The 25,802-nt window shown below is 36.2% G+C and overlaps 1 protein-coding gene across 2 annotated transcripts in view; it reads right to left on the bottom strand.

Moving 5' to 3' along the window:
* Positions 1-292: 292 nt before the first annotated feature.
* Positions 293-25,802, bottom strand: part of BTBD9 (BTB domain containing 9) — a 115,303-nt gene continuing 89,793 nt past the window's right edge. For both annotated transcript variants that reach the window (XM_041477285.1, XM_041477284.1), the window contains exons 11-12: positions 14,261-14,339; positions 293-9,613 (exon numbers count right to left, since the gene is read on the bottom strand). In XM_041477285.1, coding sequence (XP_041333219.1) covers positions 9,509-9,613; positions 14,261-14,339 — 184 coding nt within the window. In that variant the 3' untranslated portion in view covers positions 293-9,508. The remainder of the gene's footprint in view (positions 9,614-14,260; positions 14,340-25,802) is intronic.

Raw genomic sequence — 25,802 nt, 5'->3', positions numbered from 1 at the left:
GAGTGTAACAGCACATAATGGTAGCAACACCCAGCACCTGTTGGTCCAAACATTTGCAGTAGCTTTGTGGATACCCGGTGGCCTGGAATCACAGTGAAAATCACCCCCATTTTCTATGTTGATATTAAGACTGTGTCGTTATGAGTTAATATATCAATGATGAGGTTATTAACTTCCTTGCTCTGATGAGAAATCAGTACAGTTCTGCCCAAAGTCTTCTACTCACACATGAAATATGTGAGCAGCATCAGACAGGTTCTAACATTATATTAATAAAACTACAGACAAGCAGTGAAGCACAAAAGATCACTTTATTTTTCAAATCACACCTCTCTCATTCTTGAAAAGGTGTATTTCTAATTGTTACTATTTTAAATATACTCTATATTTTCCTGTGAAGTTAAATACTTTGAAGAAGAATCCCCAAAGAAATAAATACAAAGCACAAGTTTCACTTTATTATTTGCTTTGAGCATTGTCTGGTCCTGGATCCACTCTGGCACTCTGCTGCTCTTTGAAACAATCCACAGCCAGCCTTCCTTGTGTGCCACAGCCCTCTGCTTATCAGCTGTTAATACAAACTGTTAATACTATGCCAGAGCATGCACAAAATAGCTTACAGCAGTTTAATAATTCTAAACCTTTTGTTACAAATACACACACTGCTACTAAGAAAATAATTGGGATGCTTCTTTTTCCGGATGCTCATAGAAAATTCCATGTTATAAAATGCTTGTTTGATGATATGCATGTCTGCTGGTGAAAACTAAATCAGTACTAACGAGGTTTGCCAGGTTGTTCAATGGATAACTTACAAAACCAGACAATTCCCAAAGTTATCAACTGGATCACTGCTGCACAATCTGCAACCACCATTTTACCTGAAACCTAATTAGCCCAAAGGGTCAGTAATGCGTATCTGCCACAGTATAAAATGACAATAAAATGACACCAAGGTCATCAGAACACGCCATGTGGGGTTTATTCTCATATGATGAGCACAGTCCAATGCAATAGCATGGATCCTGCAGCCAGGGATGGAGGCCTGATGATGCAGTTTTATGATGCTTGTCACGATGATGGAGAGGTGGAAGTCGTCCAGGGCAGGCAGCATCATGTCCCTTCAAAGAGAAAGTTGAAGCGCTTCCCATACCAGAAGCTGCACTCCTGAAAAGCTTTTCTTGAAAGAGGTATCAGCGAGAGCCTGAACAGGTGTGGCTGTGAATTCATCCCAATTACATGTCTCACTTGGGACCATGTTCCTGAAAACACAATCAGGGTCTGGCAGGCTGCTTTTGCTACATACACATGCACTTAAAGAACATTCCAAGACTATGATAGAGGCTAAAAACTGTAGCTGAAACTCGTACCTGTTCACAACAAAGTCTGAGGTAGTTTAGAACCATCTATGAGAAAGAAGAAAAGGGATTTAATGTACAAGAATTTCAAGGTACCATTATAATTGCTGCAGAGAAGGGGAAGGTAATATAGTGTAAAATGGATTTAAATTACTGTCTGTCAAGAAAGAGGAGCCACTAACAGAGAATGAGTGAAAAAGTTCACTAAAAGCTAAACTTCTATTTAGCCTGGCTCTGAACATTAACATTCACTTAAAAAAAAAAATCCAAAGACAATAGTGACATTGAGCAAAGCAAAAAGGAAAGAACATTTTATGAGAGACTGGACAAGATTAACAGACATGCGGTCCAAATTGTGAAATAATGCTGAACTTCACAAAATGAGCCCATGTGCTCAGTATGATGTTCAGATCCCTGGACAGCTACAATACCTTCACATAGGGACACTGAAAAGTTATGAATTATTTCAAGGTTCACTTGTGATGATGCAGTATACTTAGAAAAGATCACTTAAGTACAATTAATGCTTTGGACAATGCACAACTAGCAAATTGAGCATATATCTGGTGTACCATGGTGAGAAAGAAATACCTAAAATTTGTATTTAAAGTTATGTAAGCCAGCGTAAACCTGACCTACTTCCTAAGTCAACAGTAAACTTCTTACTTGTTTTCCTCTTAAGGGTAACAGACTGTAAACAGATCATGGAAGCACAAGGCCCAAAAGGACTACTATTTCACACATCCATGGAGAGCCAAATCTAAATGTTGCTGACTAGCACCTGACAGCCTAGTGGTAGTTGCCTTTTGAGTCTGATGTGAATGAAAGGGGATTATGATATTTTATTCAGCATAGGATAAAGAGGTAAGACGAAATAATTTTGAAAAATTCCTTAATACATTACAATACAGAGGAAAATTACAGGGAACACCCCAGCAACAGTGATATGATGCTATGTAGGGAGGAAAAGAAAAGGAGTAACAAGCAGGTTGGGGAAAGCATGTAGAGAAAGTAAGAGCTGGAAAGATTGGGGACAAACAGAACTAGCTCAGACCACAAGAATTGTGTCTTTGTGTTGCTCTTGCCATAAAAACTACTAAAGCCTCACTTCCTGTGTTCTCTTTTAGTGCTCATATTCAGATAAGTGATAGATTCCTTAATAAAATTCGATTTTTTTAGCAAAAAAAAGGTCATATAGAAACACATCTTTGCAAATGATCACTCAGCTTGCTTAACACATACACTTCCGTTGCTATATATGCACAGATGCAGCCAGGTAATTCCATACCAGTCTTTCTTTCTGCCAAACTGCTCTTTTTGCAACTCCAGCTCTTGCTTTAAGAGGTATTTCTAATCTAATCATCCAACCCTCATGAGCTTTTTATTACTGCATAAAACCATTCATTTAAGTATTTATCTCTCAAAATGAGTAACACAATTTCTGAAACAGATCCAGATCATGCAACACCAACACCCTTGTTATTAATAATGGCAAAAACAAACTCAGAGAACAACCCAAAGAGGATCCTGGCCTGTAGAAGCAGAAGAAACCCACCCCTGCTCTCCAGCAATGAACCTGCCACTTTCAAAAGCCATTTTTCAGCAAGACAAATCTCTATGAGAAATTCCTGAGAAGAATCTTACCATCTTTTAGCAACTGAAGATAATTCAAAAATCCAACAGACAGCTATAGAAGATGCCTAAAAGCCAATTCTGTAGCCTGAATATGTTTCAAAAGCACAAGCTGAAAGTTTTGAGTAAAGACAAAAATTCTTGGTTAAACACACTTACTGGATTCCAGATATCAACCACAAATCTTGCCACCTAGCAACTACAGCTCAGGAGTATAAAGACAACCAATAGCAGACCACAAATTACATGAATGAAGGAAAAGAGAAGTCTTTGGGATGACCTGACTGTGTCTGTGCAGTCCTTAAAGGGAGCCTACAAGAGAGATGGAGACGGATGTTTTACACGGACACGTAGAGGCAAGACAAGGGGGAATGGCTTCAAACTGACAGAGAGCAGGTTTAGATTAGGTATTAGGAAGAAATTCTTTACTGTGAGGGTGGTGAGGCAGTGAAACAGGCTGCCCAGAGAAGTTATGAATGACCATCCCTGGAAGTGTTCAAGAACAGCTTGGATGCGTCTCTGAGCAACTTGGTCTGAAACGTGTCCCTGTCATGGAAGGGAGGTGGGAACGCAATGATTTTTGTGGTCCCTTCCAACCCAATAATTCTGTGATTCCCTGATTCCTCTACAGAAAGACACTGTGATAACCACTGTTCACTTGGACTACAGGGCACATAGTTTAGACACCCTCATCTGAGCAGTAATACTGTCCAACTCACTTGGTATTTCAGGACTTGGCTGGTACTTTTTGAACACGCAGAATTTGGTATAAAAGACCATATTAGATTAATTTTCTAAATTCTTCAGACTGCTTAATATAATTGACTAAAGATGTTCATGTGTATCTGCCGATTTTCAGGAGTCAGAGGATTAATTCTGAAAATGATGAGAAACTTGTTTTAACTGAGCAGCTGCACAAAGAGAACAGATGTGCCAAGATGATAAGTACAAAAAGGATGAATAAAAGTTCATTTTACCAACAGTGCAGCTTTCCTCCTCTGTGATAGCCCAGGGCCTAAAGTAGTAAGAGGCACTAGAGAGGCATGTTTACACCTGTGCAGAGTGATGCCACCACTCATTCAAATATTTAGTAATCTGAACTTCAATTCCATTACATTCATGCAAAGAATCAATTACAATTTCTTCAGAACACTGAGTTGTATTATTGTATTAGGCTGCAAGGAACAGTAGGAGAAGTACTTCTCTAATGACTGGCTATGTAAAAATGGACAATGTCATGGGTGTACGGAGCTCATTCTTCACTTCCACCATCTGGACATGCTGTGGTAATTAAACACGTATGTATGATAAGACAGGTATGTGGTTGCACAGGCAGTCAGAATGTGGGCATATGATAGAAACCTGTAGTTTCCTCATTCTATGCTGCAGTTTTTAATTTGGGCTTTCTTTATCTAAAGAAAGTTGCAGAGTGATTTTAAAACTTTTCATGTAAGCATTCAGAGACCCAGATTCCACCATGGAATGTGAGTAGGATTTTGTCATTATGTCAGCCAAAGCTTTGCAACAAAAGCTTGGCAAGGGCAAAAAGACTGCAGGGCTTTTTTTCAGCAGGTGACAGAAGTCCTACGAAGATTCACTCTGTAAATACTGCAAACCATGGCAGACAAGGTAGCTAGGAGGAATATCTGTATTCTTTGGACTGCATTCATCTTTGAGATGAGCATTTAACTTGTTTTTTATTATATATACCTCACTACAGCCAAATCGCCAATATTTAACAACTGGACAAAAACTTTGGACTGCTTCACCTATACCTTTTTTAGACATTTGCACTTTTAAAGCAACCAGCATCCTGCCATACCACAACAGCAGCGTTTCACACCTGCCTGCAGAGAGGTTTTTTTTTTTTTCATTTTGGAACTTTAGAACATATTCTAAATGCAACCTAAATAATTAGCAACAACCTCAATTTAATGCACACACACACACATATATATATACATGTGTGTGTGTATATATATGTATGTATGTGTATTTAATAGTCCAAAAACTTGACCCAGGACCTTTACTTCTGTATCCTGGAAAAAGCTTTGTGGAGCTTCCATATATATATATATATATATATATATATATATATGAGTTAACTAGTACAACTGACAACAACAACAATCAGTTCAGAGAGAACTAACGATTCTAACCTAAACAGAAACATTAACTGAGAGATGGGAATGGAAACCCGGCCTCAAGCATCCTCTAGGATATACAATTATTTTTGAAGCATGGTTTAGTCCTCTGGCAACTGATATGATGACGCACAAGCCTAAACGTTTACTCTCGGATACATTAACTCTTACTGGCTCTATCACTTGCTTACTACTCTAGTCACAACAACAAAATTACCAATGCATTCACTTGTTTATTTGACAGTAGACTAACACCTGTCAAAATATAAGCCAATTAATATCTTCATAGAGAAATGCAATCTATAGCTTGTGAAATCAAAGTTCTAGGCCCTTATTAAGCATCTCTGAGTGGGCGTCACTTTATAACTAGAACTACGATAACACAACAATCAGACAAGAAAGGCAATAACTATGTAATCTAATTTTTGTACTGAAAATTTAATTAGACTGAAACAATTACAGACTTCTTTTGCTTTCTTTTATGGAAACCAACTCTCATCAAGTCAGTTACTCAACTGAAAATTCTCTCATGTTGTCATCAGTAAAGATGAAGATACATTAAACTGAATTTTTCAGCAATGCTGAGAAGCACTGAGCTCTTACATGAGCTGTCATAATGAATAAGCTATTTTCATGGAGAAAAGAAGAAAGAAGTGGAGCTCTGAAGGAAGAAAACTGCAATGAAGAAGAGTTCTTACTCTAACAAAATTAGCAATTTCTTTTCTGTATTGTCTTTTACATTAGACTTGCATTAACTTCTCTGATTGTAATTCCATTTAGCAGCCATTTGAACTTGTTTTAAAGCTGATTGGAAATGACTTGAAAAGTATCTTGAAAAATTGTAAGCTGCACAATGTTTGCTCACTTCAAAAATTAATTTCCTTAGATAATAATTTCCCCCTACATTCTGTGAATAAAAACCCTTTTATTTTCATTTGGAAAAAGTTAACTAAATAAAAAGATTTTAGAAAGGCCTTTGCTGAGCTCCACGTGAGTTAAGTCTAAGCCTGAATTCAACTTATGGAAGTAAAATTGAGAAAAGGAGGCTTGGGGAATTTAAAGATGCTGAAGTACCAAATAGAATCAATGGCTCAATATTGTCAGTATAGTTATTTCCATTATGCAGAACTCGAACAACACATCCATTTTATAGTTTCTGATAAGAAAGCAATGAGTGCCTGGTCCGTTCTGCTCTAACCTTGTTCTAAATAGAGTAAGACTGATTACACAGTTCTGAATAATTACATCATTTCATCACTTTGATAAACCCTGATACTACACCATAACAGCACAAGTTACCTTCCCTGAAAAGAAAAGCAAAGATAAAAAATAAAAGAAAAAAAAAAAAACTTCAGAGGAATATACAGGAAGTACATCTGAACTTGGGAGTCAACAAACACAGACAATAATTAGAAAGAATGAGAACAATGAGAACATTCACAGAAAACCACAAATCAGTTCTGTGTTGTATCCTCCTCTGTCACTACTAATACCTTGCTAACACAATGTTTAAGACAAAAGACCTCTTTTAGGCAATACAGGTATTAGGGGTGTTTGGTGGTGAGCAGTATTAGAAGACCCAGTGGAGTTCAGCTCTCTGTAAACATTGTATCTTTATTTAAAGAGGGTAAATTTGAAAGTGCGAAGGGCTTGTGGCAGGGCTTGACTTAAAAGCCTGGGAGCTCACTGGGCTCATCCTGATGCCAGGTTCTCAGAGCAATCAAAATAAAGACTCTGAGAAAGGCCAGTTGTGACTGAGAAGAAGTCCAATACTAAAAATTCACCTGCATGAAAGGATAATGCAAAGTTGGTTTTTCTTTTTACTGACTTATGGGGGTGGGAAACTGAAGGGTCTGTAGGACCTCAAGAGTTTTTGCTTTGGGGATTTCAGGTATGTTCATCCAGATTCTTGGCAGAGAGTGAATGTCATGGGGAAATAAAGAGATTTCTTTTCCACAATGAGTTACAGGACAAGATCAAACAGATGTTCCATAGGTTACAGCCTACAAGACTTATTTGTATCATAAAAATTAACTGTGCACATCAAAGATTACAAATGGAAAAATTCCATTCTTTCTCTGAGAGCCTAGGCTCAGAACAGATGGCACAACCTTTTTTGATTTTAGTTGTTTTAACATTCTCTACAGTGGTGACTACTAAATACTAGCAGCTAGGAAGTTATGCTCTTTGCTTATCCACAGTTTGAGAAAAGCAGACTGGTTTGATGGAACTGCAAAGAAATACCACCACTGCCATGCAAAGACTTATCTATCAAAAGCAAGATATGCTCCAGGCATCTCAGTAATTCCAGCATGGATTGCAACTGAAAAAGTTTTCCGGTTTTGAAGGGAAAAAAATTCCAACTTTTTGGACTTATGCATAAACATGAGAGTGGTGTCCTCAGTAGCTGGTCTCAATTCTTCCATGCTCCAAAGGCTGTTAAGCAATAAGGTAATCAGCCCTGCAGACTGGGAAACGGCTGGCACATGCAGCATCCTGCCTCAGAACTCCACACTGTCAAAGGCAGCTGTGGCACATGAATTAGAAGCTTTATACAGCACAGTGGGCACCCATCTTCACCAACAGACATTCACAAGTCAGAACACAGCAGTGGGAAAAGAGGGAACTGTATGCAAATGTCAGAAGTAAATTGTAATTTGGCAATGAAAAATACTATAATATTATTGATAAAGCCTAATCAATTTTATTTGAAAGAAAAAGGATGCTTTTCTTATTTGAAATATCCTCTGATTCATTGCTACCAATGATTGTATTTCTTCTTGGGTTTAGCACAGCTAGTATCCAACAGGGAAATTATTTCAAATTAAGCAGTGTGATAAATTAAGATACAATTTGCTATGTTGATATAACTCATTTTATCACTATGGTTATGTAATAGAAAACTGTATTTATCCTGCACTAGCTTTGTTTTCTTCTGACAAGGTTATTTATCACCACAGGAAATTCCAAGTTCATAAAACTGGTTAGCTGACATTTCCAATATAAAATACTTTGTGAGGAGGAGCAAGTGTCCTAATCAATTTTGCCAATTACACCAGCGTTTGTCTTAATACAAAATCTCTTTATCCCATACTGAAAAACCGACATGGAGCTCCTTCCTAAAAGTCAGGCAGATCTGGAGAGTAAGAGACTACATCATCATAAGTGTGAAAACAGAATAAGCAAAGTAGCAGGCAATGTAATCCAGACAGATATGGATAGATAACGAATTCTGTGACTGTAAAGAATCAGATCTTTTACAATACAGTACAAAATCATCACATTTTATGAAGATCATGAGAAATGTTAATGCATACACAGTCTTTGAATTTTTAGCTCCAGGCTGTAAAACAACTTCTTGGAAAAATGTAAATTACCTGCAAATTCATCTCTTGGTATTTGAACAACTGCTTGTTGTGACCAGATGGAGTTCCACTTTTCTAAACCAAACATTTTTGATGTTCTGTTGCAAGTTGTCTTAGGCAGGCAAAATTTAAATAATCATCTTCAGGAGTGAAAAAATACAATTTTCTTCAAGATGGATGTTTGATTTAGAAACTTCCTTCTGAATGTAGGAAATTACAATTTTGAACTTTGAAAAGTCAACTAAGGTCAAGATTAATATAGATACATTAATTAGTTTGTTGATATCATGAATGCTTTTCTTGTCATCCCACTGATGAATGAGAGAATTTGCATCTCAGCAGGTAAACATGTCTGATACTTCCTTAATTTACTGTACAGCATTTGCTATAGTCAAAAAAAGGAAACTAAATGGAATACAGAATCAAAATGATTTAGAAAACAGATTACTAGTTACAAAGGAATACGGATAAAGAATCACCTTAAAAATAAAATATATTCTGGACTGATGTGTTCCACAAACAATTTTTTTGCTAATAAAAGCCTCCAGGGAACAAATACTTATTTCATATGCTTTCCATTCTGCTTGAGTAATTTTAGATTTCCACTGTAGCTCTGCCTTTTATTCCCTTCTGTTGTCCTTGCCTTGGTTAGATTAGAGAGGTAGGGTGTTAATGGGGTACTTGATAAAGATTGAAGACCTATTTTCTCCCCCCTTGGAGACCAGCCTGATTTGAACATATCGAGGAGAGTGCAACAGTCTCTTTGTGTCCTTGGGAGAAAGCCTTTTCCATTTCAATACTTCCAGCTTTCAGACATGGTCCCCTTCATTCATAGAGAAAGAAAGGTGCCAACACAAGAAGGTTCTGAATAATTTCATAGAATGTCAGTGGGGCTGCAAAAGCTCCCTTTCAACCTCCTTTATGGTTGGTGAACTTGAGGATGCGAGGTGGATCCAGGAGGGGAATGCAGGGAAGCAGGTGCTGCAGCTCCAACAGGGCAAGAAACAAGCTACTGTCCACTAGTCCCCACCTCTGTTGTTGCTACTTCCTTACTACTCTCGTCCTTGTGGGTACTGTTTTGTGCTGGGCACTCAAAATGCACACAGTGAAACACCTGTAGAGAACAAAAAATGAAGATAAAGCAAAACAATTTAATGCTGACAAAAACATGATCAAAGTAAGATGGAGTCTACATGGAAGTCTATATGGAAGTCTGCAGGCCAGATCAGCGACAAAGTCAAAATAGAATGTTTCACCATGAGGTCAAAAGCATTTACTCATGGGCAATAAACATTAGGCAGGGTCAACACTGGAGCAAGAGAAGGCCTTCAAATTATACCAACCTTTACATATAGCACTAAAAATCAGAAAGATGGTTCCAAAACGGATAGGAATATTTGAAAACATTTTTTTTCCTTTGCCAACTACCAGAAATACCTACTACATGCTATTGGATAACAACAACTATTATATTAGTTGTCTTAAACACATTTTATGATCCAATCACTTTCTCAAGAGGCTGAATGTTCATGCACACTAGAAATGAAATTTAAATCATTACCAACATGATTCTATTTCAAGATTGCCCTCTGCTGTAATAACAATGGCAGCTTTACAGACATGTCCTGGAGTATGTAGACAGGCATTCAGTGTCCAAGGAGGCTGCTGCTTCATCAGATGAAATATTCCTTTTGAAATAGTGATCATTTTCTGATGATTCAAACAACACCTGGGACCAGTGTACAGGTGACTGTGTCTTAGAGTAAGAGGACCATGTGCTTAAGCTTTTTTTCCAATTTACTTTCTACTTTACTTACTTCTACTTCTTCTTGAAGAGCCTGGGAGGAGAAGGGGGAGGAACTCTTTAAAATTGTTACAAAGCCTCTTTCCATATGATTTCGTATTGCTATGAATTGCACAACTTTGACGCATACTAAATAAAAATATTGTTTTACACTGCATTAAGTTTGTTGTTTTCCCATGCATTATAGTTTAAAAGCTAAAGCTCAATGAATATTAAATCCTGAATTTTAAAGTTATTGTCTTAACTTTGTATACTTTTATGACATCTTGTATTATTCTTGTCTTTAAAGCTCTTCTCACAAAGAAAGGTAATCTCTTATAATCTTAACTGCACTTTCCCAGACCCTTTCAAATTAATGTGGGCAAAATCAAATATCATAAACAAGATGGATATACTACATATTCATACAAGACTACAGAATATTATATTTTCTATCTTTTCTCCAATATAACCTAAAATCCTATTACTCTTTTTGACCATCCCTGCTCAACTGAACATTGAGCAGACATCTGCACTGACATGTTTGCAGTAGCCCCAGGTCTTTTCTGAGGATGTAGCAGCTAATTCGAATTCTGACAGCATACATAAAATGAATTAAAAAATTTTCAGTCACTGCTTGGTTTTTTTTTAACCACCATTTTATTTTCTTGTGCCCCCCAGTGTAAGTTTTTTATTCAGATACATTGCAATACATGCTTGTATTTCTATACATACACTCATGCTCACATAAAGATGTATTGCTATGCCTTTATATATACATATATATGAACAGATTACAAATCTGCACAGGCACCCACACATAGACACACGTGCACAAAATGGTTTTCCTCTGCATTTCTTCTGTTTTTGTCCTAAAGCTGAACTAATTCCTATACTGGCATGCATTCTCTCCATCTGCTACAGTTCATGAGAAGCCAATTTTTGTATTTATCTACACTTCTAGAAAAGTCCCTTTTGTACTCATCCCACTCCTCTGTTTTTTAAAGTAACAGCTATTGTAATTTTTCCAGCTGCACTTTTCAGGATAAGGCCTTGCAGAAAAGAACATTCTCTCATCCGTGTAGCTCTGTAAGATGCTGCTTTCCTTGAAAGGAAGCACAGAATGTGATGGAGGTCTCTGAGCCAGAAGATTCTGTATTTCTGCTGTATCCCACAATAATAGCGTTTCTCATTTAAAACCTCGCTACACGTAGTGATACAGCTTTTTTAAACATAGCGTGGATAGCCCTGAAATTTAGCTAATACTAGTCTAGAAAGTCAGAAGTACACAATTCTTAAATTGTAACTTTCATTTTTACTGATTTTTTCATATCAAATTCTTAATGGTGAAAACATGTGACATATTGGCAAGCCTGTGAATTTGGAACATGATTCTCAGTTACTGTGCCACCTCAGCATTTAAGAATACAGCGTGTGGGAGACGCCTAAGTCTGAGAAGCACAGTCGAGCCCAGCTGCCTCATCCGGTATCAGAATTAAGCATTTCAGAACAGTATCACTAAAACAAACAATCTTGCATGTGCTTCTCTCAAAAGAAAAAATGACAGTTCAGGATCATCCTGTGACCCACATCATGTTCTGCTTCTCATGGATATTTTGAGAGAGGTCAGACACACAAAGCAGGAAGGCCAAGTACAAATACACTGGTGCAGTAATTTGTAAGATAAAGCTCTCACATCAGCAACTAGGTGTCTTTTCCAGGTCAGTGATACTGGAGACAAATAACAAGAGAAAACTTACATAAAGTATCAGGTGACCTATCTGACAAATAAATGATGACAAGGAAAAATAATTCTTTTCTCTGCAAAAGTGGATGTGTGTAAGCTCAAGAAAACAGAAAGTTACACTTCTGTCATGTTCAAATATAACAAAAGCTATTCAAACTCCAGGTCAAAAAATTAAGTGAACTTGTCTTTCAGAATTTGGAAAACATGGTGAGGAAAAAACGAGTTTAAAAGATTAAAGAATTCACAAAATGGAGAAATTTTATGGGATTTCTTTTAAATTCTAAAAATCAACTCTTCCCTTTGGGATGTACAGATTGTGTTTCAAAGTTCAAAGGTATGTGTAGGTAGAACAAGTAAGGAATATTTTGTACCTATTAAAGTAATACTCATTGATAAGAATATGCTGCTGAATATGCTGTATATTTTATTAAAAATGAAAATGGTTTGACATACTGTACTAGCAGCTGTGGGCAAGTAATTCTGGACACTGCTTGTATTCTTACTGAAGAGCCTACTGAGACTATAGAACAAACCAAGACTTTGGTTAAACTCTTCCTATTTAATTTGTAAACAAGAAAAATATCTTGCTGTTTTCTTTGGAAGACTAAAATCTATGACACAACATTACAGACCCTCTCTTTTATATATATGTAATTTGGTAATATGTGCACACTGACAGTGTTCCTCCTCTATAGGCATTAAAAAAAATAATTTAAAAAATAAAAACCAAATTACTGTTGGATGCAGATTTTACAGACAAAAGAGGAACAGACAAAGGAGAACAGCATGTATTTATAATTCAACTGAGACACTACATGAATGGCTGTAACCTCTATTCATACTCATCTTCACTACAGTTATGCAGTGCTCTGTATAAAAATTATACAGGATATTAAATTCCTTGGAAATAGTAACCAATTTAAAATTGGAATTATGGCTAAAAGGCCATTGCTCTTCAGGGCTTAAAGCTACCTTCAAGAATTCAAAGTTGAAAGCAATGTTCCCTGCATTGCTAAGTTTATGCAATGCACCTCCTTCTTTTTTAACAGAGAGCTGGGAATTTACAAACACTGGCATGAGAGGAAACAAGACTGTCAATATGGATCAGTAATGGAAGAAGCCTTCTTCACACATGTACTACCCCACAGGCAGCTTCTGACACTTAATTCTAAGGACTCATTGAGGCTGAACTGTACATGGTGGGAGAGACTGCTCAGAGACACAAAATAAAAATTTGTCTTCCCAGTTCTATTGGTTGGTCAGCTACTTTCCAGCTGTTGGCTGAGACATTGATATCTGCTGCTGCTTTTGTCTGCAGGAGTTGCACTACAACTGGGAACAGACAATGCCATTGGAAGATGCTCCCAGTGCTTAGGAACCAGCAATGCTAAACCCCAAATGCTAAATACAATCAGAAAACCTCACCTCTGGAGCAGACACATTCTAATTAATCCAAATGTAGTAGTGCTACCCCAAGCTCAGTGTAAAGCATCCAAGTACCATGTTTGGTGGTGAGCTACACGAGTGGGATATAGACAGGCAGGTCTATGCACACAAACTGTGGCCTTTGGTGCCTCTTGTAATGTTGTCATTTAAAGTCCTAATCTCACAAAGACGTACATATACTATTAAATTCACATATTGTAAATTGTTTCATTGAAGTCAAGAGTAAAATCTAGACTTTATCTGAGACAATACACAATGACTACAAAACAGAGAAGCACAAGTAAACAAAGATGGGATAATACTGCACTTTCTTTTTATACAGAAAAATATCTTTTTCTGTATAAAATGAAAAGAATCTTCTGGTTTGGCCACTATTAGTCAACCAATTTACCAGGTATGAAAATAAATTATAAGTGAATCTTATGCAAATAAGATTTTCTTATGACTACTGAGATTTTTCTTGTATTTTATTAATTAAAAAGATAATATACGGGTGATAAAATCCAAGTATATCAGAGACCATACACCTTTCTCTAGTGTATTAAATTGGTATTTTAATTGTTCATCAAAATCAGGATTAATTTAAAACCAAGCCCAATAGGAGTGTTTGATGGCAGTGTGGAAAGGTCAAAACGAGGAACAGTTTCAAGTGTTTTGCTAGATTGCCAGAGCAAAAAGATGATGTATGTACATTTGAGAAGGCCTTATCAATTTGACTGCAAGATATGAAAAACTGTGTTGTAGTATATCCTTGAAGAATATGGGGTTTTTTAGAAGTTCCTTACCTCATTAGCTGTGTTGCGAGTTCCAACTATTCTGATAAAAGATGCAGGCTGTTTATCAAAAGTGATTGTTTGCCAGGATCTACAAAGAAAATTCAGAAAGACGTACAAATATTGAACAGTCACAAAAGCCTCCAATAAAACATACAGAATGCATTCAAGTGACAGTATGTACTATTATCACTTAACAGGGCAAATGCAGAAACATTTTTCATGGCCTGAATTTCCAGCACCACTTCCTCATTTTTAAGTGTCTTGACTCTGCTTATGCAATTTCATACATACCTTATACCACTATAATTTGTATGCAGGGACAACAATCATACTACTGAAGCTGAAAGTTAAGAAAATAGTCAAAGAAAAAAGGCCTGGATCAAAGCCTAAAATCCTTGACTAATGTAGACTGTATTAGATAAAAAAAAAAGGTCAGATAAATAAAAGTGCATTCTCCTATTAACTTCTCACCAGGAATCACCAGAGTTTGTTTCAAGAAAATTACAACTGCAGGAGGGAAAAAAAAAAACCGACACCAAACTACCTAAAACCTCCAACTTTTCACACTCTAATTGGAGCAGTAGAGTAAGAGGAGCCAAGATTTCTTTGTGTGGACCAAGGTCCTTCCAGAAGTTAAAAATGCCACAAAGTACCATTTGCAGTTCAGTTTGCGAGCATTTCCCCATGCTGAAACAGCAGCAGTGAGGAGAATAGACCACTCTTCCAGAGCTGGTATATAATTTTCAGGCTAGACTAGAACACTAGAGGTACATTGGGACCGCTATAATCTTTGTTCCTTACTCATACTCATCTGATCTGAGCGAGGTGCAACACCTCAAGCAACCTAATACACAGCAGGAAAAGGACACCATAACTCTGTGCTCACAGTACAACAGAACAAATAAACAGAATACCAGGAACTAGAGGTTTCAGTTGGGCACCAGTTTTCCACTAGTTTAATACTTGAACACATTAAAATTTAAATTATTTTATATTCATAAAACATGAAAAAAAAAATCCAGAACTTAGCGTCTCAGCCAAACTAGACTCTATAACAAAAGGCCTCAGAAATAAAATTGAGTTAGGTCTAACTTGATTAATTTACTATGGAAAAAAGCTGGATAGTTTTCCAGAATGGGTTCTGAATACCTTCAGAAGTGTTCATGTAAGAAAAAGGGACCAAAGTAAAACTGGAATAGAACACCACTCACTGCCAGCAGACAACCCCAAAGCCTGGCAGTATGAACAGCTTCATCGCTGACTACTTGTCTGACATTTGATTTTTCTCTTGTTCTTGGGACAACTTTTGTCACAAACATAGCATTTCTCAGCTTAATTTAGTTGGCTATTACTTTTATCACTGCTGTCTCATTATATTTGCTTAAAGAAGATTACAAATCAAATCAAATCCTATTTTTAAATAGTTTACTGGTCTTACTCCATGAGGTAATGGGTGTAATTAGAGTCATTCATGACAACAGACAGGTGTGGTTTGTGGCAGGCCTCAGAGGTAGGCAGTTATCTACCTGATGGTATGTTTTATTTATATGCCTTATGTGGCTATATCTCTATTTTAAAGCTCAGGTTGTTTCTTCATGCTCTAAATAAAATATAAAATGGGAATAGACTATTTTGTTGATTGTTTCAAGACCTGAAAGATTGTTATGATTTAAGCATTTCCCCCAAACAGGATAATTACTCTTCTTGACATCCCTTCTAACATTACTCTAGTATGGTCAGTCAATCTCCATGGGCAAACAGAGTTGTTACCTTGAACTACAATGTCCCAAAGATGAGAGGCTGGGATAAAGAGATGATCACAGCACTGCTTCTCATAACAAAACATTGCCATAGTTTGCATTATGCATATGCTTTGACATTTACACACTAAAACTTTATGCAAGGAGAATTATGATGTAAAAACAGTTTGCTTTCTCATGATTTGGAAAATATTTTAAAGCTGCACTAAATAAGAGTTTAAAATCCTAAAGAAGCTATTAAGAAGAGCCTGTGCCTCCCTAGACACTAATGTAGAGTTTGTGTTCTGTGATAAGAAAAGACCACAATAATAATAATAATAATTAGAGACCACAAAATAGAACAGAAGTGGGTCTGTATTTATTTCTACCATTTCTGAGCACTGGTCAGATACACACTGCAAGAGCTCAGTGCAGAATTTCCAAGCACGGCAATAAATGTCACTGTTTGTGCCATGATGTGATACCAGGGAAGCTGATGCATCTATCTGGGAATACATCTGAAGAGCACAACAGATAGTAAGAAAGACTGAGCAAAAAGGTCTCTGAAGATTGTTTTGATGACATACTTCCAGATGAACTCCTCCAGGAAGTTCCTATGCTTGTTCACTTCTCACTGCATTGCAAGTCCTTACTTTCTGCTACAATGGCATTATTAGGATTGTATTACAATTACTTCTTTAATAATATTAAAATATAATGAAAAATAAAAAAAAATCTTGAGGGTGTTTTAGATAGCATTTTCAGCAAATTCAGTCCTAAGAATATTTATATTTTGGTATGTGTCCATTTTACTCCTTTCTCATTGGAAAAAGAAAGTCAAAATTACTTACAATTTGTAGGCACATTATTAAAATGCAAGAATATTGCCACTGGAGAATTAATACTTAATTGCATAAGGAGAAAATTAGGTGGTTCATTTTATTTTCTTAGCAAAAAGGAGAAAAGCCAAATAGAAAACAAGCCAAGTGGATTGGGAAGAATAATTTTTGAAATAAGTAAGGCAAACCTTCACTAGAAAAACACATGGATTTGACTGTAACAGTACGTTTGAGAATGCTGATATATGCAAGGCAATACCTCTACAGTATAGACAGCATTATGCAGCAAAGAGATAATTTATGCATGTAACTATACCCCTATAAGAAAAGAGATTTCTGACAGAACATTATCAAGGCATATCTGATCTCTTTTTTGCATTTGTTGTTGATATAACAAATTGACTTAGAATTCTATTAATGTATAGAGCCATAATAATTTTTCAGTGGTGCTCCTCAATTAAAGACATCACAGGTAATCCTCAAGTTTTATTCTAACTTTCCCTTTTTACTACTAGGTATCTCTGCTGGTACTATTTCAATAATTTCACTTTCTCTGTAGAAATTCTATTTTGCAAATTGTTTTGTAGTCACATCATTTATCTATTATCTTATCACGCCACGCCTGTGTGCTTACTTTACATTTTCTTCACACAAGCTTGTCTTTCTATTCTCAAAATCACTTTTGATGGTCTTTATAAAAATTTCCTCCAAACTTTATACATTGCTCTCACAATGATTCACACATAAGTCACTCTATAACAGGAACAGCAGCATCAAAGCAGATCAAAAGCACTTCATTCTTAGCCTGGGATTAGATAGTCCTGTGTAATGGATGGCATCTCTTCACCTTTACTCCCCATATGCCAAACAAACAAATCTTTCAAACTGTTGGCAATACTTTTACTGTCCTTACCTGGGACACAGTCATAAAGAAGCTATCAGAATTTACTTCTCTCATAAAATGACACTGCTGTCTTTTGGACTTTTTGTGTCTCTGTACAGCTTATTAGTGACCCTATAACAAATATAGTTTTCAGGGTTTAGCTTTATTAAATATTCAGGCAGTGTTGATATTTTTTATGCTTTGACACCTGTCTTGCTGGTTGATTTGTTTTAGATTTGTTGGATCAGTCTGCAGCAGTTCTGGTCATCACTTTCACAACATCACTGCATCAAGCTGAGGTTTCCATCTCAAAGAGAAGACCCAGGACTAGCAGCCTACTCAGATTTATACCATGATCCTCAAGCTGAAATGCAGCACTGGAAGTTGTTTGGCTAGCAGCTCCATTTTAAAAAAGAAATTAGCCTTGTTACAGTCCTACAGCATTTAACACTCTACATCTCACCTCAGCCAGATGACTTCTAACTCTTTTTCTGCCTGACTCCCCTAAGGAGATGCAGTAATTGATGATTAGCATTCCAAAGCCATGCTTGCATCCTGTGAGCCTGTCATACTTAATTACATTTTAACTATATTCGTCTTCTGTAATAGCCTGAACATAATTTAGATAATTATCTTTTGCTCTCTTATTCTCTGACTCTGCCTGTCTCACTTAGAGCTCCTTGCAATGAAAATCACTTTCTCTGTTTAAACATATAAACAGACTCTTGGGCAAAGAATTTTCACCTCTCCAACAGCAACAGCTGAAAACCTGATGGCTTTGTGCATCTCACAATCTCTTCACCACACTTTATTCAGAGAGAGAAAAAAGATCACTAGAAATCATCCTGCTTTCATATTTCTTCTTGTCTTTTTCCTTATTAGGCTATTGCAAGAAGAATGCAAGAAATTCTGATGTCCAGGTAAACCAAATACCCTGCTATTCATTAAACTATCTATAGCTCCAAAATAGCAATTCACTTCCTAAAGGACATAATGAGTTTTCTAAGCATTTAGAATATTTTCCTAGTTATTTCTAAGAAAAGCTGCTATCTTCCTAAAGATGTATTACACATAATAGGACATAAATAGTGATTCTTCCCATTATTTCCTTCTCTTCCAAAAAGAACAAATAAAGAAGGGGAAATTTATATTTTATTGAGGTTTTCTAATGAGCCAGTGGCACTACACAATACTACCACACTATAGGCTTACTAGAGCAGCACTGATCAGAGCCGAAACCCAGTTCAGGCCAAAGATGTCAGACAAAAGAGAAGCTGTTACATGTAACTAATACTCATCAAGCTGTAATAACCATACCATATTCCTATCAAGGCTTGCTTTAGGCTAAGCATGTATGTTTTCAATGCGCACATCATGTCTCGTCACTTTCCAAGATGACATAGAACTACCATATTTCTGTTCCTCACTCCAAGAAAAACAAAAAAAACCCCAAAACAAACAAACAAAAAAACCCCAACCAACCAAACAAAAACAAACAAACAAAAAAAGGCAAAGCAGACCGTGAAGCAAATTTAATCTCCATTTTACTTTCCAATATTTGTCTACATATGCCTTATTCTACAGTAAGTGATGAAACACTTCTTTGCTTATTTGGATGCTGACTTTTTCAACTGTGACTATGCATTTTTTAATGGAATTTTTAAAAGCAGGTAACAAGACAATGAAAGAAGAGTTGTGTCCTTTTTCTATATACTAGTGTGATGACTGTACTGATATAAAGAAGGCAGATTGTAACCAGCATGGGATGCTGCCATATAAAATTGTGTGCACAGATAAGCAAGCTTATAAGGAGTGCCACAGTATGTTCTGCATGTTATGTTACACCCCCTGCTTTGTTAATGAATACCATACTAACCTTTCTTATTTCTTATAAAATAAACACGGAACCACACACCATAAATGTTATAAAAGTAATTGTTATACAGATACTCTTTGTTATAAAAAGGTCTACAGCTACCTTATAAATTGCCTATAAAACCCATGTTTTCCACCACAACAGTACTGAACAATGAAGGGAATACTCCCTCTCCTGTTACAGATGTACTTCAACATAGGAACTCAGAAAGACAGACCCTTAAAGAAGTCAGACCGAGTAGCTGGCTCAGCCAACCCCTTGCCACCCAGCCTCCCAAGCTACTGAGGGGGGAAGACAAAGCATGAGAAAGAAAATATTGTTAGGAATCAAAGGTCATCAATATTTTGGTTTATAAATTGAAGCCAATTAAGATAAATTCTACCACTGCTCTGCCTCAACTAAAATTGAGTTTCCATCTCATGCTGTGACCATGATGGCAATTTCTCAGAAGGTGGCCTATGAAACATAGGACTCCTAGGAAGCAAGGAAAGTCCAAGCTGGAAGTAACAACTTTTTATCTGTTGTTCTCAGAGATGGAGGCAAAACTGACCTAATTAGGCATCTTGGCAAAAAAACTGAAAACCACCAAACAGCCAAGGACTTTAAGTACTAACAGAGGTACTAAAAACGGTGTGTGTAAATATTACAAGAGTCTAGAATAAACATGAGAAGAATAATAAATACTAGAAGTCACCTGTTGCAGTATTTGTTACATAATAGCTTTATATACTGACAAGTAAAAACATGCATGGACATCTTTTGGGAAACTTTCCCTCAAAAGTTTTTACTGTAGATATACTTCCCATAAGGATTGTATAATTTCTGTTTAGTTCAGAAAGCATGTGAACTAAATTCGTAGCTATTTGTAGGATAATTTCTATGATTTGATCCCTTGCACCAACCCAAACAAAATAGCTGTCCTCTACAAGAATGCTTTACTAAAATGCTACAAATGTTGTATTGCACAGGATTTGTTGTAGAAACCAAATGTGGGCTTGACAAAATGGACCTATTAGAAAAAAACTTCTGACATATAATTGATTTCATAAAGTCTATACTGGCTTTCTGACATCTTTATAAAACTTCCCACTTGAAAGACTCCATATAGTAACACCTGCTTTCAAAGCCTCAGTGCTGACATTTTTACTTTTTTGGAAAAAGTATTACATGAAGTAAATGTTAAAAATACAGTCAAATTGAACAACGGGAAAATTGAATGTAATAATTATCTTTCTATGTAAATGAAGCAATCAATTTTCAAATATTTCCACATACCAATGTAGGCAACTGCTAGAATTTCTGTACTGAATAAGCTCATATAATTTAGCTTACTTGCTTACTACACCTTTTTTCAGTTTCAATAAGACGTCTTTCTTTATTCCCCAAAATATAGCTTATATTTTAAAATCTTACATGAAATTAAATTATTAGCAATTTGCTGGAAACTGGCAGAATGCCATGAGCCAAATTTCTAAGTTGTAGCAAGAACTGTGCATGTAATACCTACACACACACCCTCGGGGACTGGCAGTGGCAGATGAAGCTGACAGCAGACAAAGGCTGTGAACTGGAGTAACTTGAGAGCTCATCTTCTGTGTACATCAGAGCACACGTGCACATGACAAGTCTGCATAATCCCAGAGGCTGAACTGGGTTTTTTGTGCTTACTTGTTACCAATAGTTATTGCTCCTAATGTTCACACTGGTAGCAAAGATATGAAAAGTTATCCAATGCAATAACAAACCAATAATACAATTATGGGAGGCTTTCAACTTTGAAGACTTTTTGTCCCCATAAATCTACAACAGATTGTGGGCTACTTTTATTATGTAACTTTTCATACCAATGGAAAAGTTGATTAAAAACAAATATATAAGCAATTCTTTTAGAAATATGAGGCAGAAACATGCTCCCTATTAATCAGTTTCTTTGTAGTGTGTACACTAACGCTATTTATCGCACTTGTCTCTTCCATTCCCCTGGGTGTAATTTCACGGCCCACTCGTAAAAACTTCACATTTACAGCAACTGCTCTTCTATTACAGTCGATAACATCTAATTGACATGTCAAACCTCCAAGGAATGCAGTAAATTGAACCACAGCCTCTAAGAAGAATAAAACAGTGAAAAAAGTAAATCAGCACGTGCCTCCTCCCAACAGCAATACAAGCAAAGTGAGGTTTGGCAATGGAAGGGAGGAAAACTGCTACCCTTTCTACTACCACAATGAATTATCTATTAACCTCAATGTCAGAAAGGAAAGCCTTGTGACCTCAGATTGAAACTCACCCACTAAAAACCCTGAACCTGAATCCAGGACTGCAGTAATTTTAGACATGAGAGTGAAGTGAACCAAGACAGACAAAAGTAACATATAAAACTTTTCTTCTGTTACTTTCTGAACAGAAAAACTGAAAATCCCTCAGAACAGTGTCTGGAAAACTGAATTTTATATTTAGCTGGGAACTCTCTGCCTTCAAAACTTACAAAGAACTGGGTAAAATTTCACAAATACAATTTAAAAAAGAAAGGAAACATGACTCATTATGAAAGAGCACAAAACAGAAGTCAGGCAAAACTTGTTTGCATAGCAGCCAAGGTATCAGGAAAAAAATTGATTTCATGTATGTGTACATGACATATATGAAATCCATTAAGAAAGAAAAATTAGTTGACAGGTATAGAAGAAAAATAATGGAATGTAATTGGGTAATATGATGATATTCTGCCCTGAGAAATAAAAAATTCTTACTGTGGGAATTCGGTGTAATAGAAAAGGAAAGAGCAAAACAGAAGCATCATCTCCTTAAGTATATGAAACAAAATGACAAAACATTATTCTAAAAAAATAGACTACATGCCACACAGTGCAGAAAACCTCAAAGGATGAACCTAAAGATATAATAATTCTTGGACTTTGTGTTTGATGGGTATAATCTGTGCTGGTAAAAACATTACTGTGACTAAATCAATGGCTTAATACTGCATGAATCTCAATGCAAAACATTTGTAACCCTAAAGACCATACCTGTTTTGGCCAGCATAAACAAATGTGTACTTTTCAGAGTTTTGATGAGATTAGGTCTTAAATATCAAGAACCAAACTAGGGCAAACCTCTTGATTTGACATGTTAACACCTGACTGTCCTCCTGACAATACAAGGAGATGTCAACAGTTGCTGTATTATTTAATTATTTTGCCTGTAGGAAAGGGCTAAAGACAAAAAAAAAACCACCACCACCTTACATTCTAGGTTATTTGGGTACCTCTTATTAATTAGTTTATTATCTTAACCAACAATGAATTTCAAAGTTAACAAACATAGCCTCAAAACAACAGTTCAGGTATTAGCCATTCCTTTCTTATCTCAGGCAGATAAATAGGCCAATTTCACAGAAGACATGTACAATCTGGATAATCTTTTTGTACTAATATTTATTTATACAGGTGCTGAGAGGGTGCATGTGTGGGTATACCTACATACACGTGGGTATATGCATGCATGCACAGATATCTTCAAGAGAGAATTTAAGACTGTGAAGGCAAGCCAATGTACTGTCACAAGATAATAATAATTCTTGAAAGTAAATGACTGTTTGTTTTGATTTTTTATTTTGAAGAAAAGACTATACTACAAATATTTCACACATACTGAATTGCCTTTTCTTCTTAAAGTATGTTTTTCTAGATGGTAATAGCAATACATCTATTTATTTTTAATTTAACTATTTTTGCTGGTCACCAGAGACATTCACATCTGTGCTGGCATGGGGGGAAAACTCAATACCTAAAAGAAACAGGTAGTGATATTGTGGGTATTATTTGGTATTGCTTATTTCCTCTGAGGCAGAAGTGAGCTAACATCCAAACTGATGTCAGATTTACTGTGGTGTTTTCACAACTCTCCTCACAGCAATGTGAGTGAAGAGGAGCCATGATCATGGCAGTCACAGGGCAAAATGGAGCAAGGCAAAACTTTAATGAATATTGTACATGCAGAGCTCTAGTGAAGAACATGGAAAAGCATTTAAGGCAGAATAGGACACTGCAGTTTGCAGCTCCTTGTTACTCTGTTGAAGGCTTGCTCAAAAGATCCATGTATATTTGTGGCTGAAAAGCAAACACAAGGAACTGAAGGTAGAAGTGGAAAAATAGAAAAGACAAATTAACAATTTGAGAACCTTGTAATCCTGAACCACTGTTAAGAAATGTAAATTTAAAGAAGCCAGACTCTTCTTCAATCAAGCTAGAATCACCTAAAATAGAAGCCAGCAAATGAAATGTTAGATGCAGAAATTCTACACTGCTGAGAGGCTCCTAATGCTCTGAAATAGAAACTCTGGTTTCTCTCTGTGAAATCTTAATTCTTTGTGCTTAATAAGACAGCACTGTGAAGCTGGAGTCTTTCTTCTTTTGCCTTATTAGAATCTTTCAAAAATGTGAGCATATAAACACAGGGAAAAAATATGTACTTCAATGCCTCTATCGTGCAGGGCTTAAAAGCTCAATAATTACACAAAATGACCCTTTATATCTGTCTGACTTGTTCCAGTAGGCATTATTACCAGGATAATGAACAGACTAATGAGAACTCTTAGTTTATTTTTGTGAAGTGAGACTTGAAATTGAGCTTCACAGTGTAGCAATTTCCCAGACATCTTGCTTGAATATATTTCATTTTGTATTGTATGAATGTGGCTACAGTGAGTTCGGCAACCCTGGAGCAGGCATCTGGATTTCACAGAGCTGTTGTGAAATTTGCTTCATGTGAAATAAATAGGATGAATCATTGTTGAAATATACTCCATTTGACAGAAGAAGAGGTACAAGAAGAGTTTTACTGTGAAATTAACTTCATGTAAAATAGGTTAAAGTATGGTCAAAAAAACCTGCTTGACATCAGAGGCACAAGAACAGCTCCGTTTACCCTGTTCCACCCTGCTGCTTGGGAGCTCAGGCATGAGACAGAATTAAGGACTACACAGAAATTAGGAAAAATGTTTTCTCATTCTAGGTATGACAGGAAAATAGATGCATGAAAAACTGATGGGAAACAACATAAGAAATGTAATGCAGGCATACAGGCAGTGGGAAAGAGCTGAGAAACATTTGAGCCATTTTATTATGCAAGAAAAGAGTTCTGTAGAAGTAGTTAAGGAAAATAATGATGAATGAAAACTGATGCAAGGGAATTTGAAATGGGATCGTATAGTGAAGTGCAGGAACTAGAAGCGGAAAGGAATAAAAAACTGTTGTGTTTGTGGTTAAATATAAGAAACTACAAATATAGGTACATAATGTGCCCCATGCAGGAAAGATATTCATACACTTCAGATATTATCTCCATAGCAGAAGAAATAATCATATCATGATAGCTATTAACCTGGTTTCACAAAAGCATACCCAGGAAAAAAATCCCAACTTGAGTTTGCCACTATTATTGTTTAGAGCAGAAGTATTTTCTCACTAGAAATCGTCAGGCAACATGGAAAACATTTTTCTGTACATCGGGAAAGTGGTTTAGGACTGTTAAGCACATGATCTAGATCTCTCTAGGTGTTCTTTACCTGTGAATTATTATCAAATAAAATACAGCAGTGAATGAAAACTTGAAATGCATATAATATGTCATGAGGTAGAAATATGAAACACTGGACAAGAGCAAAAACCTCAAAGTTGAAAATTATTCTGAAAAAAATAATCAGAAGACAGTTAATAAATTTTGATAATGAATCTTGCATTCACACTCCACAGGCTGTTCCATGTGAAAGTATTAATTAGATTTATACATGAACTACAGAAAAAAAATTTGAGGGGAACTGAACTGAGAATTGAAATAGCTGTTATACAATAAAAACTCAATAAGCAATGGAAATGTGAAATTAACAGCAGAACATTCTGAATAGCAAAGAATTAAAAATACATGTATAATGCAGTACGTTATAAGCCTCCTGGAAATCAAGTAATGCCTGCCATGAGAAAATCTCAACCAGCCATACAGACAGTTGATACAAACTGCTTTAGAACTGTCCATCTAAAAACAATATTCATTGTCTCTCAAATTCCATTACAGTATTAGATAGAACATACTAATGTATGGCAGCATGCCTGCTGCCAAGGGATTAGATCCATTTCACAATAACTACAAAGAAGAGAACTTTGAAGAACGATACTGAGTTGACAAGTACCGTGATAGCCTGCTTAGTATTTGT

This window comes from Pyrgilauda ruficollis, unplaced genomic scaffold, assembly GCF_017590135.1.
Source record: "Pyrgilauda ruficollis isolate IOZ18807 unplaced genomic scaffold, ASM1759013v1 scaffold4, whole genome shotgun sequence".
NCBI classification, from domain to species: Eukaryota; Metazoa; Chordata; class Aves; order Passeriformes; family Passeridae; genus Pyrgilauda; species Pyrgilauda ruficollis.
The sequence above is the reverse complement of the archived record's forward strand: the minus strand, read 5'-3'. Positions and strand labels throughout refer to the sequence as shown.